A 16,814-nucleotide genomic window follows, 5' to 3' on the forward strand; every position below is an offset into this window, starting at 1 on the left:
GCTGCTTGGCCTGCTGTGTTCATCCAGCCCTGCACCTTGTTGTCTCAGATTCTCCAGCATCTGCAGTTCCTACTATCTCTGATTCAACAGGGAATTATATATCTGTTAGCCTGACATCAGGGGTAGCAAAAACACTAGAATTCATTAGAAATGATTTAAAAACAGAGCACTTGGAAAACAGTGACAGGATTGGGCAGAGTTGGCATGGATTTACAAAAGGGAAATCACACTTGACAAATCCACTGGAATTTTTGAGGACATAATGAGTAGAGTTGATAAGGGAGAGCCAGTGGATGTGGGTTAATTGGACTTTCAGAAGGCTTTTGGTAAGGTTCTACATAAAGGATTAGCACGTCAAATTAAAGTGCACGAGATTGGGGCTGGTGTATTGACATGGATAGAGAACTGGTTGGTAGACAGGAAACAAGCGGTAGAAATAAATGGGTATTTATCCAAGTAGTCAGTGACTATTGGGGTACTGCAAGGATCAGTGCTTGGACCCCAGCTATTCACAATATATATTGATAATTTAGATGGGAAAATTAAATGTAATATCTGAGTTTGCAAATGGCACAAAACTAGGTAGGAGATTGAACTGTGAAGAGGATGCAGAGATGCTTCAGTGTAATTTGGACAAGTTGAATGAGTGGCCAAATGCACTCATTTTTGGCAGATTATTATCTGAATGACAATAGATTGGGAAATGGGGAGGTGCAATGAGTCCTGGGTGTCTTTGGTACACCGGTTGCTGAAAGTAAGTACGCAGGTGCAGCAGGTGGCAAAGAAGGCAAATGGTACATTGGCCTTCATAGCTAGAGGATTCGAGTACAGGAGCAAGGATGTCTTTGGCAATTGTACACAGCTTTGGTTAGAATGCATCTTGGGTAGTGCTCACAATTTCAGTCTCCTTATCTGACAAAGGAATGTTCTGGCTTTGAAAGGAGTGCAACAAAGGTTTACCAGACATATTCCTGGGATGGCAGGATGGATGTATGAGGAGAGACTCGATTAGTTAGGATTATATTCACTGGAGTTTAGAAGAATGAGAGGTATCTCACAGAATATATAAAATTCGAACAGGACCAGACAGGGTTACACAAGTGGGATGTTCCCAATGGTGGAGTCCAGAACCAGGAGGTCACAGTCTAAGGATAAGGGCTATACCATTTAGGACTGAGATAAGCATAAGTTTCTTCAACCAGAGAGTGGTGAGCTGATGGAGTTCTCTGCCACAGAAAACAGTTGAGGCCAAAACTTTGAATGTTTTCAGAAGGGAGTTAGATTTATTTCCTAGGGCTAAAGGGATCAAAGGGTGTGGGGAGAAAGAGTGAATAGGGATCAACCATGATCACACTGAATGGCGGAGCAGGTCTGAAGTGCTGAACAGCCTACTCTTGCACTTATTTCTGTGTTTCTTTGGGGTGTCCTTCCAAGCCAAAAATAGGTTAAGCTCTCTCTTGGAAGGAATTCAGTTAATACTCCAAGTAAGTTCAAAAGAATTTGACAGAGTTCCAATTATTCCACAACTTCTACTATAAACAATACTATAAACTACTATTCTACTATAAACCTTGGTTAATCCCTGGTTTATGGTGAGGCTGTTCATCTCAAATGCATGCGCCACAGCATGCAAGAGTGGTTGGTGTCAGCGTCTTTTGTGATAAAACGTTGTGTGACTTACATATAATCAATTATTTTTTAATATTTGGATTTCAAACTAGTGGCATATGGTTGTTTACTTACGTGAGAGGTTTAAAAACAAGGTCAGAGTCCGTCCAGAAGGACTCAAACAGGTTAGTGTTAGGAAAGTGCAAGGCTCCCTAGTGTGTTAATGGAAATTGTTTGCTTACACAATGGAGTTTATGACCAGGAGTGACTATTGAAAGACATTAACTTGCTTTTTGGTTTAGAATAATCAAGGATTAAGTTTTAGAAGTTAATCCCAGAAAGTTTACAAATTGAAAGCATTTAGGGCAGTTTTGGAGGACCCCAAACTGAGATCAAAAGCAAATATAGTTTCTCTGCAGAAAGGTGTATAGGATAGTCCAGGGAAAGCTTGGTTACCCTGGTGTAGAAGTTTAACTTCTGAAACTTGCTGACCAGGAGAATTGATTAGAAATTGACAAGATTATTAAAACTAAGAAAGTGTAACTTTTCAGTATCATGAGTCTTCATGTAAAAATACTTCACAGTTCATAGGATAGAACTAATGAAGATGAGCATTGTGATCTGGTGTCCCAGAATTTTGTGGAAAGCTAGGAAAGAGATTGCTGGGCTCCTTGCTGAGATATTTGTATCATCAATAGCCACAGGTGAGGTGCCAGAAGACTGGAGGTTGGCTAATGTGGTGCCATTATTTAAGAAAGGTGATAAATAAAAGTCAGGGAACTGTAGACCAGTGAGCCTGACATCAGTGGTGGGCAAGTTGTTGGAAGGGATTCTGAGGGACAGGATTTATCTACATTTGGAAAAGCAAGGACTGATTAGTTAACATGGCTTTGTGCATGCGAAATCGTGTCTCACTAATTTGACGGAGCTAGCCAATTGGATACAAAATTAGCTTGAAGGTAGGAGACAGAGTAGCAGTAGAAGGTTGTTTACCAAACTGGAGGCCAGCAACCAGTGGTGTGAAGGGTCCACTGCTTTTCATCATTTATGTAAATGATTTGAATGTGAACATAAGAGGAATGATTAGTAAGTTTGCAGATGACACCAAAATTGGTGGTGGAGTGGACAGTGAAGAAGGTTATCTCAGAGTACAATGGGACCTTGATCAGATGGGCCAATAGGCCAAGGAGTGGCAGATGGAATTTAATTTAGATAAATGTGAGGTGTTGCATTTTGGTAAGGCAAATCAGGGCAGGACTTATGCACTTAATGGTAGGGCCTTGGGGAGCGTTGCCGAACAAAGGGACCTAGGAGTGCAGGTGCATATTTCCTTGAAAGTGGAGTCGCAGGTAGACAGGATGGTGAAGAAGGTGTTTGGCGCACCATGCCTTCATTGGTCAGTGCATTGAGTACAGGAGTTGGGATGTCATGTTGCATTGGTTAGACCACTTTTAAAATACTGCTTTCAATTCTGGTCTCACTGCTATAGGACAGGTGTTAAATTTGAAAGGGTTCAGAAAAGATTTACAAAGATGTTGCCGGGATTGGAGGGTGTTAACAATAGGAAGAGGTTGCATAGGCTGAGGCTTTTCTCCTTGGCATGTCAGAGACTGAGGCGTGACTTATAAAAGTTTATAAAATCATGAGGGGCATGGATAGGGTGAATAGACAAGGTCTTTTTACCAGGGTGGAGGAGTCCAAAACTAGAGGGCATAGGTTTAAGGTGAGAGAGGAAAGATTTAAAAGGAACTTGAGGGTGGTGCTTATATGGTGGAGGCAGTTACAATTATAATATCTGGATGGCTACACAAATAGGAAGGGTTTAGAGGGATATGGGTCATATGCTGACAAATGGGACTTGGTCAGATTGGGATATCTGTTCAGCATGGACAAGTTGGACCAAAGAGTCTGTTCCTGTGCTGTATAACTCAATGACTCTATGATTCTATGGTAATTATTTCAAAGAGGTTGGAGTATAAGAGTAGGGAAGTCTCACAGCAACTGTACAAGGCGCTGGTGAGACCACATTTGGAGTACTGTGAGTGGTTTTGATGCCCTTATTTAAGGAAATATAATCATTTCGTTGGAGGCAGTTCAGAGAAGGGTCGCTAAGACGATCCCGATATAAAGGGGTTGTCTCATGAGCAAAGATTAGATAGTTTTGATCTCTTGTTATGGAGAGGAAATGGCTGAACCTCTCTGATAGTTAAACCAAAACACAAGCTCCAACCTTCCATGACAGGATTAGAGATTCCCTTCTAATAATTATCCTCGAAACACCCAGAGAAGCTTGCCTGTCCCCTCATTATCTATTAAAAGAGTGGTTAAAAGAAAGAAAATGCCTGATCTCCACTTTACCAGTAAAAAGAAACAATTTATTTATTTAACCCAACAATGACTAAATTAACAAAATTACTAACAAACCGACAATTCCCTTTTAGACTATTAACTACTTCCTAACTGGTCTAAATTCTGCTGGAATATTGCTCAAATAAACACAGTCCCACTTAATAAAGCCAATTAATAAGAAAACAACAATTAAAGCTTAAGCTCTGCAAGTTCTCACGGACTGCCTTCTGGAATATTCTATCTTCTCTGCTTTCTTCACAGACGCCTTTCTTCCGCTAATTCTGCTATCAGGGATGTTTTAGCTCTATAATTTCTTCAATGAGGACTTTAAGCTAAAATACCATGGTACTTTTGATTAATTAGATGGGCATTCTCTGAGAGCTGAATGGTGCTAACTCTTGACAAGTGGCAGATGACTCTCTCTGATTTTCCAAATGCCCTTGTCTTATATACCCGTAATGACATAATCAAATTCTTATAATATGATAGGTTTCAGGTTGTCAACACCATCAGTTTGAAATTCAGTTGGTTTTCTGTATCTAGGTGCTTGGTTTAAATTAATTGGCCAAATTCAAACTTTTTGTCTGGTAAAATGCTACTTGGTTGTTCTGTACAAAATGTTTCCATTCGGGCACTCTCTGTGCACCTGCATTTATAAACTTCCAAGCACAGACAAAGCACAAGCTCTTAAGGGGACCACGGCACTCTTTTGCCCCCAGTCATTTTTACCAACAAATTCTAACTTCCTGCCTTCCAATTCATTAATACTGTACACAACTTAATAACACTCTACTCATGGGAATTTAGAAGAAAGAGAGACGATCTCATTGAAACATATAGGATTCTTAAGGGGCTTGACAGGTACAGGCTGAGTGGATATTCCCCTCATAGAAGAGTGTAGGACCAGAGGGCATTGTCTCAGAATAAATGGATGCTAATTTAAGATTGAGATGCGGAGGAATTCCTTCTCTCAGAAGGTTGTGAGGCTTTGGACCTTCTTGCCCCAGAGAACCGGGGGTAGGGGGGTACAGTCCTTCTATATTTAGGGTTGAGATATATTCTTGATCAGGAGAATCAAGGGTTACGGGGACAGGGCTGGAAAGTGGACAATGGGAATGTCAGATCATCTATGATCCTATTGAATAGCAGAGCAGACTTGAGAGGCTGTATAGAATATGCCCATTCCTATTTCTTACAGTCTTAGAGGGGAACATGCAGGTGATGGCATTCCCATGTATCTGCTGCCCTTGTCCTTCTAGATGGAAGTGGTCATGGGTTCTGTCTGAGCATCTGTGGTGAATTTGTGCAGTGAATCTTGTGTTGGAGGGAGTGGTTGTTTATGGATGTGATGCCAATCAACTGGGCTGCTTTTTCTTGGATGGTGTCAAGCTTCTTGAGTTTGGTGGAGCTGTACCCATCCAGGCAAATGAGGAGTATTCCATCACACTTCTGACTTGGGCCTTGTCGATGGGGGATAGGCTTTGGGAAGTCAGGTATTAAGTTACTTGCTGCAGGATTCTTAGTCTCTGACCTGCTCTTGTAGCCACTGTGTTTATATGGCTAGTCCAGTTGAGTTTCTGGTAGTCCCCTGGATGTTGATACTGGTGGATTCAATGTTAATAACATTATTAAATGTCAATGGAGACATTTAGCTTGTCTCTTATTGTAAATGGTCATTGCTTGGCACTTTTGTGCCATAAATGTTATTTGCTACTTTTCAGCCCAAGCTTGGATATTGTCCAGGTCTTGTTACATTTGGACATGGATTGCTTCAGAATCTGTCAAGTCATGAATGGTGCTGAACAATGTGCAGTCATCGATGAACATTCCTACTTCTGACCTTATGATGGAGGGAAAGGCATTGATAAAGCAGCTGAAGGTGGTTGGGCTTAGGATACTACCGTGAGGAACTCCTGCAGCTGAGATGAGTGACTACATCAATCTTCCTTTGTTCCAGGTATGACTCCAACCATTGTAGATTTTTCCATCTGATTCCCATTGATTCCGGTTTTGCTGGTGTTCCTTTTTGTCCCACTCAGTTGAATGCAGCCTTGGTGTCAAGGACAGTCACTCTCACCTCACCTCTGGAATTTAGCTCTTTCGTCTATGTTTGAACCAAAGCTGTAATGAGGTCAGGAGCTGAGTGACCCTGGCAGAATCCAAACTGGGTGTAAGTGATCAGGTTTGACCCAAATAGATCCAATTATCCCCTTCACAGAATAAAACTGTTTATAAATGACCCCAAATTTTTGCCTTGGGCTTAAAATTACAAACATAGAATTTATTGACCATCCCTGAGTTTGACATATGTGAGGGATTTGCTTGGCCATTTCAGAAGGCAGTTAAGAGTCATTTATGATGCTGTGGGACAGTTTATAGGTCCACAGCAGATCTCCGTCCTAAAAGGATGTTAGTGAACCTGATGGATTTAGTGACTATTTGACAGCTCCATGGTCACTTTTACAGCCATGAGCTTTTTATTTTCAGATTTTAAAAACTGAATTCAAATTCTCAAACTGTCCCAGAGGGATTCAATCGTCTGGATTATTAGTCCAGAAATGTAACTCATTGGAAAATGCCCCATTACCACATTAAAGTTCACTTCCTCTGTAGTGCAGCATTGCAGAAGGAGCTCTACTTTGTATCTAACCCTATTCTGAACCTGCCCTGCGAATGTTTGATAGGTCAGTTTAGAGGGAGCTTAATTCTGCATCTAGTCCATGCTTTACAATGTCATGGGAGTATTTGATGCAGCAGTATAGGGAAAGGCTTACTCCCTATATGACTGCAAGCTGCTGCTGTTCTCAGTATGTTTGATGGGTCAGTGTGAAGAGAGCATTACTCTATATCTAACCATTGCTGTGCCTGCCTTGGGAGTGTTTGAGGACAGATTTGAAGGAGTTTTACTCTATATCTAAACCATGCTATACCTGCCCTGGGAGTGTTTCATGGGGACAGTGTAGAGGGAGCAGTGCTGAAGAAGAGTCAAATTGAACTTGGAATCTTAACTCTGTTTCTCTCTCCACAGATACTGCTCGACCTGCTGAGTTTTTTTCTCAAGCATTTTCTGTTTGAGGGAGCATTACTTTGTAGGTAACACATGCTATACCTAATATGGAAGTATCTGCAGACAGTATAGAGCAAGTTTTATTCTATTCAAAAATAAATTTGAGTTCTGTGAGTGAGCTCCCGGACAGGGTCATAGTTCATCGACTATATGTGTTCTGTTAAGAGTCTGAGAGCGGGAGCTGAATCTCTGCCCCTTTGAAGATGCTTACCTTCATTTTCAATGATGCATTGCACAATCTGTCCAACAGTATCCTGGTTCGATTTGCTAATCTCCTGAACATCTGTGAACAAAGGTGATCGTTGGACTAAGTATTTGAGAAATTAAAAATTTGCATTTCTAGAGTTCCTTTCAGGATATTCCAAATGGTTAACAGCCAATGAAATGTAATCAGTGTTATAATGCAGCCTCCCTCAGTACTCTCCCTCAGACAGTGTAGCACTCCTTCAGTACTGACCATCTGACAGTGCAGTGCTCCCTCAGTACTGCCCATTGACAATGCAGCTCTCATTCAGTATGGCCCTCTGACAGTGCAGCTGTCCCTCAGTACTGACCCTCTGATAGCACATGGTCATTTAGTACTGTCCTCCAACATTGTAGTACCCCCTCAGAATTGCCTCTTCAACAAAGCAGTGTTTCCTCAGTACAGCTCCCACTAGAGTACAATTCCCTCAGTCCTGACACCAGGAGTTCCAGTCTAGATTATGTGCTTATGCCCGTGTATCAAACCTTAAAACATATCTTCAGACTCGGAAGACAGTGAAATAACCACTGAGTGATAACTGATTGTCTAACAATCGGTAAAAATGTTACTGAAGATGGTGCATCAAGGGCAGTGACATGTTCAAGGCAGTGTCCCCTTCTTTGTGAGGTCTGTCCATATCCCCACCCAATGATATACCATCATTCAGTAATGGAGAGAACAATTAGCAACCAGACGGTCATAGTTTAAGGAAAAGGGAAAAAGCTGTTAGGACTATGATGAGCAGAAATTACTCCACCCAGAGGGTGGTGAGCCTGTGGAATTTACCAACACAGAAAGTAATTGAGGCCAAACATTGTGTTTTCAAGAAGGAGGTAGATATAGTTGTTGTGAGGGATCAAGGAATATAATGGGGAGGGAGGGATTAGGGTATTGTGCTTGATGATCAGCCATAATCATGTTGAATGGCAGAGCAGGCTCAAGGAGTTGAATGGCCTACTCCTGCTCCTATCTTCTGTGTTTCTATGACGGATAACAGATGCTGACATATAACCTTGGGAGTTCTGTTTGCAAGTCACACCCTTGTATGCATGGAAACCCTAACTAAGCACACAGACAACAACATCTACATTGATGTCACTAAAACAAAACCAAGAACTGTTGATGCTGGAAGTCTGAAACAAAACAACAAGGTTCCGATGAAGGATCACCGGACCTGAAATGTTGACTCTGCTTTCTCTCCATGGGTGCTGCCAGACCTGCTGAGTTTCTCCAGCAATTTCTGTTTTTGTTCTACACTGAGACCCATCTGCAAATCAGCCTCTTCAGGAATAACGAAGGAAGAAACTAAAAAAAACTGGCCTATTAAATGGTACTGACCATCTGGTGAAGCAGTATCCTGTTGTTCTGTGTCCATCTCCTGTGATGTCCGGCAGCGATAGCCCTTCTCCTTCAAGATGTGACAAAGTAGGTCGCCCATTAGCCCCATCACAAAGAACACCAGAACCAGCAGCAAGATGGTGTAGAAGTTCTGAGGATGAGCTGTCACCTCTTCAATTTCCCCATGATTCTCCATCTTCTACACTCTCCTACAGAAATAAAACCAAAGAATATTTAAATGGGAATTTCTTGATTTTCTTTCAAGTGTAGTAAGCTAAAAATCCTGGTTTGAATTGTAACTGGCAGTACTTTCATATCATAATGACATCATGGGAAGAGAGTGATGCTAATCAACCCCCACTAGTCCACATAGTGTCAGAAAAGTATAAATGATCAATTGAATCACTAAAGAGGCTAATTTGCTTGAGTTTAGTTACTATCTAAAATAAAATACATTCACAACCAGGTCTCATTGATAAACAGAAAAATAAAACCTATTTATGAGAAACAAACTTATCCTTTCACAAGTGGTGAAATGGATCATTGATTATCATGATGCAAACTTAAAGTATATCTTCTCTAAATCCAAATTCACACATATTCATTCATAAATGGGACAGATGAGACAGACAGTTTCTGCAGAAATATCATGGATAGAAAACAAAGTGAAACTTCTGTGTATCAAGAGTCCAAACCACAGTAATGTGGTAACCTGGGAATGTGAGAGGACCTTTTCACAGTTATTCTGTTTTCTGGCGATGATGTCACATTGTTGTAAACTGCAGAAGATCCTCAAATTGATAGCCGGTCAGTTAGACCTAGGTCTTTGTTTCAGTTAGAAGCTCTTCTTTTCCAAGTGTTCCAGTTTCTTTTTCACTCACAGAGGGTAAACAGAGAGAGAGAGAGAGAGAGAGAGCGACAGAGCGACAGAGAGAGACCAGTCTAGCTTACAAGCTCTTTGGAGGTCTGGCTGCAACTTCCCTCTCTCATTTCTGTGACAAACTGTAATTCAACTCCAAAAGATGATGCTAGGCAGTTTTATTATTAAACCAGAGGCATCTGGTGCCAGCTTTTCTCAAAAAAGTATCAAATCCAGCTTCTCTAACTGTGACATAACCTGTCTTACCGAAAAATGAATACCACACAGTTTCACGTTTAACCTTTGAGTTGTTAAAAAAAAAGTGCGTTCTCTGGCACACACCATTATTGTCAGTTTATATTTCCAAGATAAAACAGTTCTTACCACAGATCACTGGTCAGTTTACATTCTAATAAATTAGTTTAACTTAGGGATTCCAAATTTGAGGAGTTTTGCATGAGACAATGTGATGTAAGCGGGTGCTTGAACTACTGCAATGGCGTGTTTCTGAAAAAGGCACATTCAGACAAGCCCATTCAGCCCATAGAGCCTGTTCTGCCCCACAATTAAATCATGGCTGATATCCATATCAACTTCATTTTAAGTGGCTAATTAGTTTAGTTGGCTAAAAGTGTGGAATAACGCTAAGAACATTGTCTCAATCCCTGGACTTACCTTGGGTCTCTCGCCTTGCCTAGCCTCATAGTAATATTGTAGCATAAGTGGCGCTAATCAGCTTTGGTGGATTGCTGCAAAGGGTGAAAGAAGTAAGAGGTAATACACAGCTGCAAAACATGTTATAAAATAAAGGGTAATATTCTAAAGAGTGTGCAGGAACAGAGCAGCGTTCTCTCTAATTTTCTTATGGCTGTGTGGGCCTCCGAACCCCACATGCAGCAGCAAATTCTGGACCTGGAAGTCAATGGCACAATCAGCATGTCCACACAGATCAGTGTGTGTGTGTGAAACATTTGAGTGGCTGTTAATACGTGTGAACTGTACAGCTGAGAGGGAACTTTGACTGGATGTATATGTACATATGTCATTAAAGGTGGCAAGACATGCAGAGAGAACGGTAGATAAAGCACAGTGTACTCTAGGCTTCATTAGCAGGGGCAGAGAGTACAAGATCAGTGAGGTTGTGATGAACTTGGATAAAACACTTCTTAGACCTCAGCTGGAGTATTGTGCACAGTTGCGTGTGCCACACTATTGGAACAATGTGAATACATTGGAGACTCTGCAGGAGAGGTTTATGAGAATGGTTCCAGGGATAAAACACTTCAGTTAAGAGAAATGGTTGGAGAAGTTGGCACTATTTTCCTTGGAATGGCTAAGACAAAATTTGATTGAAGTTTTCAAACTCATGAGAGGTCTGGATGTGGTGGACAGGGAGAAATTGTTCCTGATCATAAACAGATCCAAAACCAGAGGGCACAATTTTGAAGTGTTTTGCAAAAGAAGCAAATATAAGGTGAAAAAAATCTTTATCAGTCAGCAAGTAGTTAGGGAATGGAATGCACTGCTTGAACATGTGGTGGAAGCAGATTCAATTAAAGCATTGAAGAGGGCATTGGATTGTTATTTAAGTAGAAATAATATGCAGGGTACTAGGGAAACACAGGAGACTTGGCATGAAGTTAAAATGCTTTTGGAGCCAAAGCAGACACAGTAGGCAAATGACCTCCTTCTGCACCTTAACAGTTCAGTGATTCTGTGAAAGCAGAGAAAGACCCTGTACTGAACATCCACTGCAGCTGCCAAGCTACCAGATATCTTGAATGCTACTCACCTTTGGGATCAAGTGAAAATAGCCAAGAGATTGGGGACAACAACATGTACCCTTCCGCCTTTATAATCAAATTCTTTAGTCTAAAGTTTGTGTAAAATGTGGAACCATTTTCTTGTTCATGGGATGTGGGCACTGACGGCTAGGTTAGTGTTTATTCCCCATTCGTAATTGCCCAGGGCATAGTGAAGAGTCAATTTACTTTCAGCTTGGACGTACTCAAATAATAAGAAGTCTACCTACTACTTCATTTATTTGCTTTTGTTCTGTATCTATCAACATCCTTACCCAAAAATATTCATCAATCCGCGTCTGGATAGTTTGAATTCACCCACAACCACAACAAAGTTCGACAAAAACTCCAGATTCCTGCTTCTGTCTCTATGGAGATGTGTTTCCTGCCGTTAGTCATGAATGGTCTAGCTCTAATTTTAAGGTCATATATTCCCCGCCAGAGTAAATATACTTTTCTCTCTTTACCATATTTAATCTTTAATCATTTTAAACACTGCAACTGGATCACTCCTTAATCTTGTACATGTAACAGAACACCAGCCAGCCTTCCTCTGCTCTGAGGAAGGGTCACATGACCCGAAATGTTGACTTTGATTTCTCTTCACAGATGCTGCCAGACCTGTCAAGCTTTTCCAGCAATTTCTGTTTTTGTTTCAACTTTTCCAGCAGTTCTTTTGGTTTTTATCCTATGTAACCTGTCCCTAAAGTATAACTCCTTTAGCCCTGATATCATAAGATATATGATATAGGAGCAGAATTTGGCCATTCAGTCCATCGAGTCTGCTCTACCAATCAAACATGGCTGATATGTTTCTCAACACCATCAGTCTGGTGAACTGAGCACTGCGCCTTCTCCAAGGATCATATATCCTTCCTAAGGTGCAGTTCTCAGAACTGAACATAGCATTGTGAAACAAAAACGTGAGTTAGTTTGGAGGGGCAGTGCTGAGCGAAAGCTGCACTTTTGGAGGGGCAGTGCTGAAGAAATCCTGCAGTGTTGCAGGTGCAGAGCTGAGGGAAAGCTGCACTGTCAGAGGAGCAATACTGAGAGAGTGCTGCTCTCTCAGAGGGGCAGTACTGAAGGAGTGCTACACCGTCAGAGAGGCAGTAGTCAGGGAGCAACGCGTTTCGAAGGATCAATACTAGGGAGCACAACAGCATTGGAAGGTCACATTGTGGGAGTAATGCACTATTGGAAGATCAGATCTGAGGGAGCAATACACTGTTGGAAGATCAGATCTGAGAGAGTGTTATACTACTGAAAGGTCAGCTCTGAGAGAGTGCTTCATGTTGGAGGGTTAGTTCTGAGGGTACACAGCATGTTGGACGACGTATACTTTGGATATGATTAGAAAAGAACAGGCTCATCTACCTCAATTAGTTGCAAATGGGATCAAACTATCAAAACGGATTCAAACAAAAAAATCTAGTCATTTTCACACTGTCGAAGGTCTTTGATCTAAACAACACTTCAAAAGTATTTCACTGAGTTAAAGTGCTTTGGGAAGTCCTGGTGGGATAAAAGATGTTAAATAAACTCAGGCTATTTCTGTTTTTTTTTTGTAAACGAACAAAAATTATAACCCAAGATCAGGAAGACATTTAACAAAACTGATTCAGGCAACTTCGCCTTATGGGAACGGGTTCCATTTATTGCTGAGTCTGACCGGCGCGCGTTTGATCTCAACAGTGAAACTGATCCGCTACTGACACTCACCTCTCTTATCTCAGTAAGCACATTTATAATTTACAACGGTGTGCCACCTGTTTAAATGGTTATCGGGAAGGACCGTGAATCTACCTTATACAAGTACGGCAAATTCCTGGCAGGGGGAAAAAATGACACGAGATCTTTGTGAATCGTTTCGAAGTAATAAAACATCAGCACGTAGAAAGCTTTCAAACCAACACACAGATACAAACTGTTCACTGCAAAACATTGAAATTAGATTCAGCATCTCTTCTATTGAGCTCAGGTCATTCAATGAATCTTTGCAATAACACCAACCTTGACTGGATCCCGAGGACCTAAACCCTGTTGTGTTTACTCTGCTTTCTCACGTTGACGTCAAATGTCATTGCATCTCGTACGTTCTGGGATTCTAAAAATGTACATCTGTTTACTCCGTCAGTCCCACCTCCGACAAGCTCCACGTATTAAAAGCCCAAACTTGGTGTCACATACCCACTGCATCTTAATTAACCCAGTTCTCTCTCACAATGCTGTTACTTGCCTCCTGAATGGGTTAAATTGCAGGCAGTAGATTCGTCCACTGCGTCAGCACCATCGCAGCGAATCTGAGCAGATGATATTGGAGGATATCAGTTGTCCTCTGTTAAGGTTAGGCAGTAGAAACGAACATAGAGTGTGCAGGGTGATGGAAGCGTCTGCTCGCCTCTCTGGTCCCGCTCTGCCCCTTCTTCCTTCTCTCCATCAGCATTCTGTTCCAACGCAATTCCAGCTCTTAGCTTTGATCTTTCGGTCATTAATTTCCATATCCTGCATCTAGAAGTCGCCGCTCTAGCACCTTCGTGCGGCATTGGTTGGACCCGCTAGTCACTCACTGGCATGCTGCATTATAACCGTGACCTTCAGCTTGTTCACTCCCTTCAGAATAGTCGGATTTTTCAACACTCATTCCACTGCTGCAGTAGAGCTGAGACGGACGACTCTCACTCACGCACTGCTTACCTGTCTCACCTACACTTTGAGCCAGGAGCCAGGTGTTCCAATGCATATCAGCATGTAGAGTGCAGAAGGGCCTGAGGATACCTGTATATTTGGGTACCTGAATGTCTTTGGCCAGAAGCATGCAAGTTGATCCACTGGATCCTGAAGGGCAGTGATTGCAAATCATGCAATATCATACCCCATGGAAGCAGACCCTTCACTCCAACTGGTCTATGCTGACCAAATATCCTAAATTAATCTAGTTCCATTTGCCAGCATTTGGCCCATATTCCTCTAAACCATTCCTATTCACATACTCATCCAGATGCCTTTTAAATGTTGTAATTGGAACTTCTGACACAAGACATGAGCCTGACTCTATTCTAACCAGAGCGACAGCAAAAGCCTCCACACAGTCTAAAACCCACTCAAAGCTCTGTGACAGGCCATAGTTTCCTGCAGACTTCCACATCTGGCCCTTTACACATCCCAGATTTTAATTGTTAAACCTGCCTTCGCTTAAAATTCCCTCTGTAATCTTTCTATCCAATAACCTTTATGGAGAGATGGCAGCCTAGTGGTAGTGTTGCTGGACTGTTATACCAGAGACCCAGGTAATATTCCTGGGTTCAAATCACACCGTGGCAGATGGTGGAATTTGAATTCAATAAAAATCTGAAAATAAACATTCAATGATTACCATGAAACCATTGCCGATTGTCAGGGAAACTCATCTGGTTCACTACTGTTCTTTAAGGAAGGAAACTGCCATCCTTACCTGGTCAGGCCTACATGTGACTGCAGACCCATAGCAATGTGCATGGCTCTCAACTGCCCTCTGGGCAAGTAGGGATGGGCAATAAATGTTGACCTAGCCAGCAATGCCCTTATCCCTTGAATGAATTAAAAAAACCTCTCTGTCCTCCTTCAAGAGGTTCCTTAACATCTAATTGTGCAGCAATACTTCTGTTCATCTGTCCCAGTATCTCCATTCATGCCTCACTGTTATGCTGCATCTGATTCCTACTCCTATGAAGGACCTAGGGATACTTTACTACATATATTGATGTTTGTGAGCTGGTGTGGTACTGAAATATCTCAACGAGCCACTGGGACAGGATAAGGTCATTTAGCCTCTCAAACCTTTAGCATCATTCAGTAAGATCATTTTTGATCTATCTTGTAACCACTGTCTATCTGACTTAGTACAATGACAATTAATATCCTCTCTAACAAAAATCAGTTTTGAAATTTTCAATTTCCTTAGCCTCAATGGAGCTTAGTAGTCAAGAGATTGCAGATTTCTTCCTTTAGTGTGTAGAAACACTTCTTCCCTGAGTGCCCTACCTCTAATTTTAAGGTTATGCTACTTTGTTCACATCTCACACCACCTTTGCCAGAGGAAATAAGTTTCTCTGTATTTTCTCCATTTCCTGATTGTCCTACTATACCAAGCTAGCTTCACTCAGGTTAGTCTAATTAGATTCAATGTCCCTTACATCCTGAGGTTAATAACATTTGTCAATGGGATTTGGACATTTTTGTTAAGACTGACATTTGTTTTCCATCCCTAAATGCTCCTTTAAAAGGTGATGGTGATCTGCTTTATTGAACTGTACACCATGGGAAGGGAGGAGTGTTATTAATTCATGAGATGTGAGAGTTATTGCCTGATCCCAGTTAGCCTCAAGAAGGTGGTTAGCTGCCTCTTTGAACTAATGTCATTAGGGAGGTATGTACTGTGTTGATAGGGAGGCTGAAGAATGTTAAGGAGTTAAAACAAAGTTGCTGGAAAAGCAAGGGTCACCGGACCCGAAACGTTAACTCTGTTTATTCCTTCACAGAGGTTGCCAGACCTGCTGAGCTTTTCCAGCAACTTTGTTTTTGTTCCTGATTTACAGCATCCGCAGTTCTTTCGGTTTTATAATGTTAAGGAGTTATCTAATTGAAGCCTTTAAGATATTAACAGGAAAATGCAGGGTAGATAAAGATAAACTATTACTACTGGTTGGGGATTCTAGAAATAGGGGCACAATCTAAAAATTAAGACCAGACCATTAAGGACAGATATTAGGAATCACTTCTACACACAAAGAGTGGTAGAGGTTTAGAACTCTATTTCACAAATGGCAATGGATACTGGATCAGTTGTTCATTTTAAATCTGATTTGATACATATTTATTAAGCAAAGATATTAAGGGAAACGGGCCTAAGACAGGGATATAGAGTTGAGCCATACATCCTGACATTACTGACCTCTGAATGTAACTTTGACCCTAACCTTGGCCTGGGCTCTTCTCGGGAATTCTCATATTGACCTCTAAATTTTGTATTGCCCTTTTATTTGACTCCTAACCTTTGCCCTGTCCTTTGCCTTGACCACAACGTTAGCACAATCCCTTGTTCGCCCTGGGACTGAACCCGACCCTTGAACCCTGTCGCCTCCCTGTTGCCAGGGGAGACGCGGCTCTGTAACCACGGAAACCGCCCGTCATTCTGACCCCGCCCCCTCGGCGGGGCGGGCGCCGCGGCGGCTTGCGTCAGACGCAGGGCGTGGTGACGCAGTACGTGCGTGCGCGGGTGGCAGTCGGGGCTGCGGGCCGGCGCGCCATGTCCAGGAAGGTCTCTTACTTTTATGACCCAGATGTGGGCAACTTCCATTACGGTCAGTGAGGGGGTAACATTGGGACACAGGGTGGAGAATGGGCATGGGGTTCAGGTACAGAGACTAGGGAGGGAGTGAAACAAGCGGGGTCATGTAGGGACTGGGGGAGGGGTGAAACAGGAGGGGGCATGTAGGGACTGGGGGAGGGGTGAAACAGGAGAGGGCATGTAGGGACTTGGGGGGTGAGGGGTGAAGCGAGAGGGGGCAT

At 42.1% G+C, this 16,814-nt stretch overlaps 2 protein-coding genes across 8 annotated transcripts in view; one reads left to right on the plus strand and one right to left on the minus strand.

Moving 5' to 3' along the window:
- Window positions 1-13,358, minus strand: part of LOC125484528 (RELT-like protein 2) — a 25,219-nt gene extending 11,861 nt beyond the window's left edge. The window contains exons 1-5 of one of the 4 annotated variants that reach the window (XM_048603597.1): window positions 13,278-13,323; window positions 12,987-13,092; window positions 10,141-10,214; window positions 8,607-8,815; window positions 7,236-7,307 (exon numbers count right to left, since the gene is read on the minus strand). In XM_048603597.1, the coding sequence (XP_048459554.1) occupies window positions 7,236-7,307; window positions 8,607-8,802 (268 nt within the window). In that variant the 5' untranslated portion in view covers window positions 8,803-8,815; window positions 10,141-10,214; window positions 12,987-13,092; window positions 13,278-13,323. Of the gene's footprint in view, window positions 1-7,235; window positions 7,308-8,606; window positions 8,816-10,140; window positions 10,215-12,986; window positions 13,093-13,277 lie in introns of all 4 variants that reach the window. The other 3 variants (XM_048603598.1, XM_048603600.1, XM_048603599.1) reach the window with 3 other exon arrangements.
- hdac3 (histone deacetylase 3) overlaps window positions 5,867-16,814 on the plus strand; it is a 43,779-nt gene continuing 32,831 nt past the window's right edge. For 3 of the 4 annotated variants that reach the window (XR_007263352.1, XM_048603594.1, XM_048603595.1), the window contains exon 1: window positions 16,505-16,606. Coding sequence is in view for 2 of the 4 variants with exons in the window: in XM_048603594.1 (XP_048459551.1) it covers window positions 16,552-16,606 (55 nt within the window). In the remaining 2 variants the exon portion in view is untranslated. Of the gene's footprint in view, window positions 5,915-16,504; window positions 16,607-16,814 lie in introns of those variants that run through there. The other variant, XM_048603596.1, reaches the window with a different exon arrangement.

The sequence above is a fragment of the Rhincodon typus genome, chromosome 12, assembly GCF_021869965.1.
Source record: "Rhincodon typus isolate 14 chromosome 12, sRhiTyp1.1, whole genome shotgun sequence".
In the NCBI taxonomy this organism is placed as follows: domain Eukaryota; kingdom Metazoa; phylum Chordata; class Chondrichthyes; order Orectolobiformes; family Rhincodontidae; genus Rhincodon; species Rhincodon typus.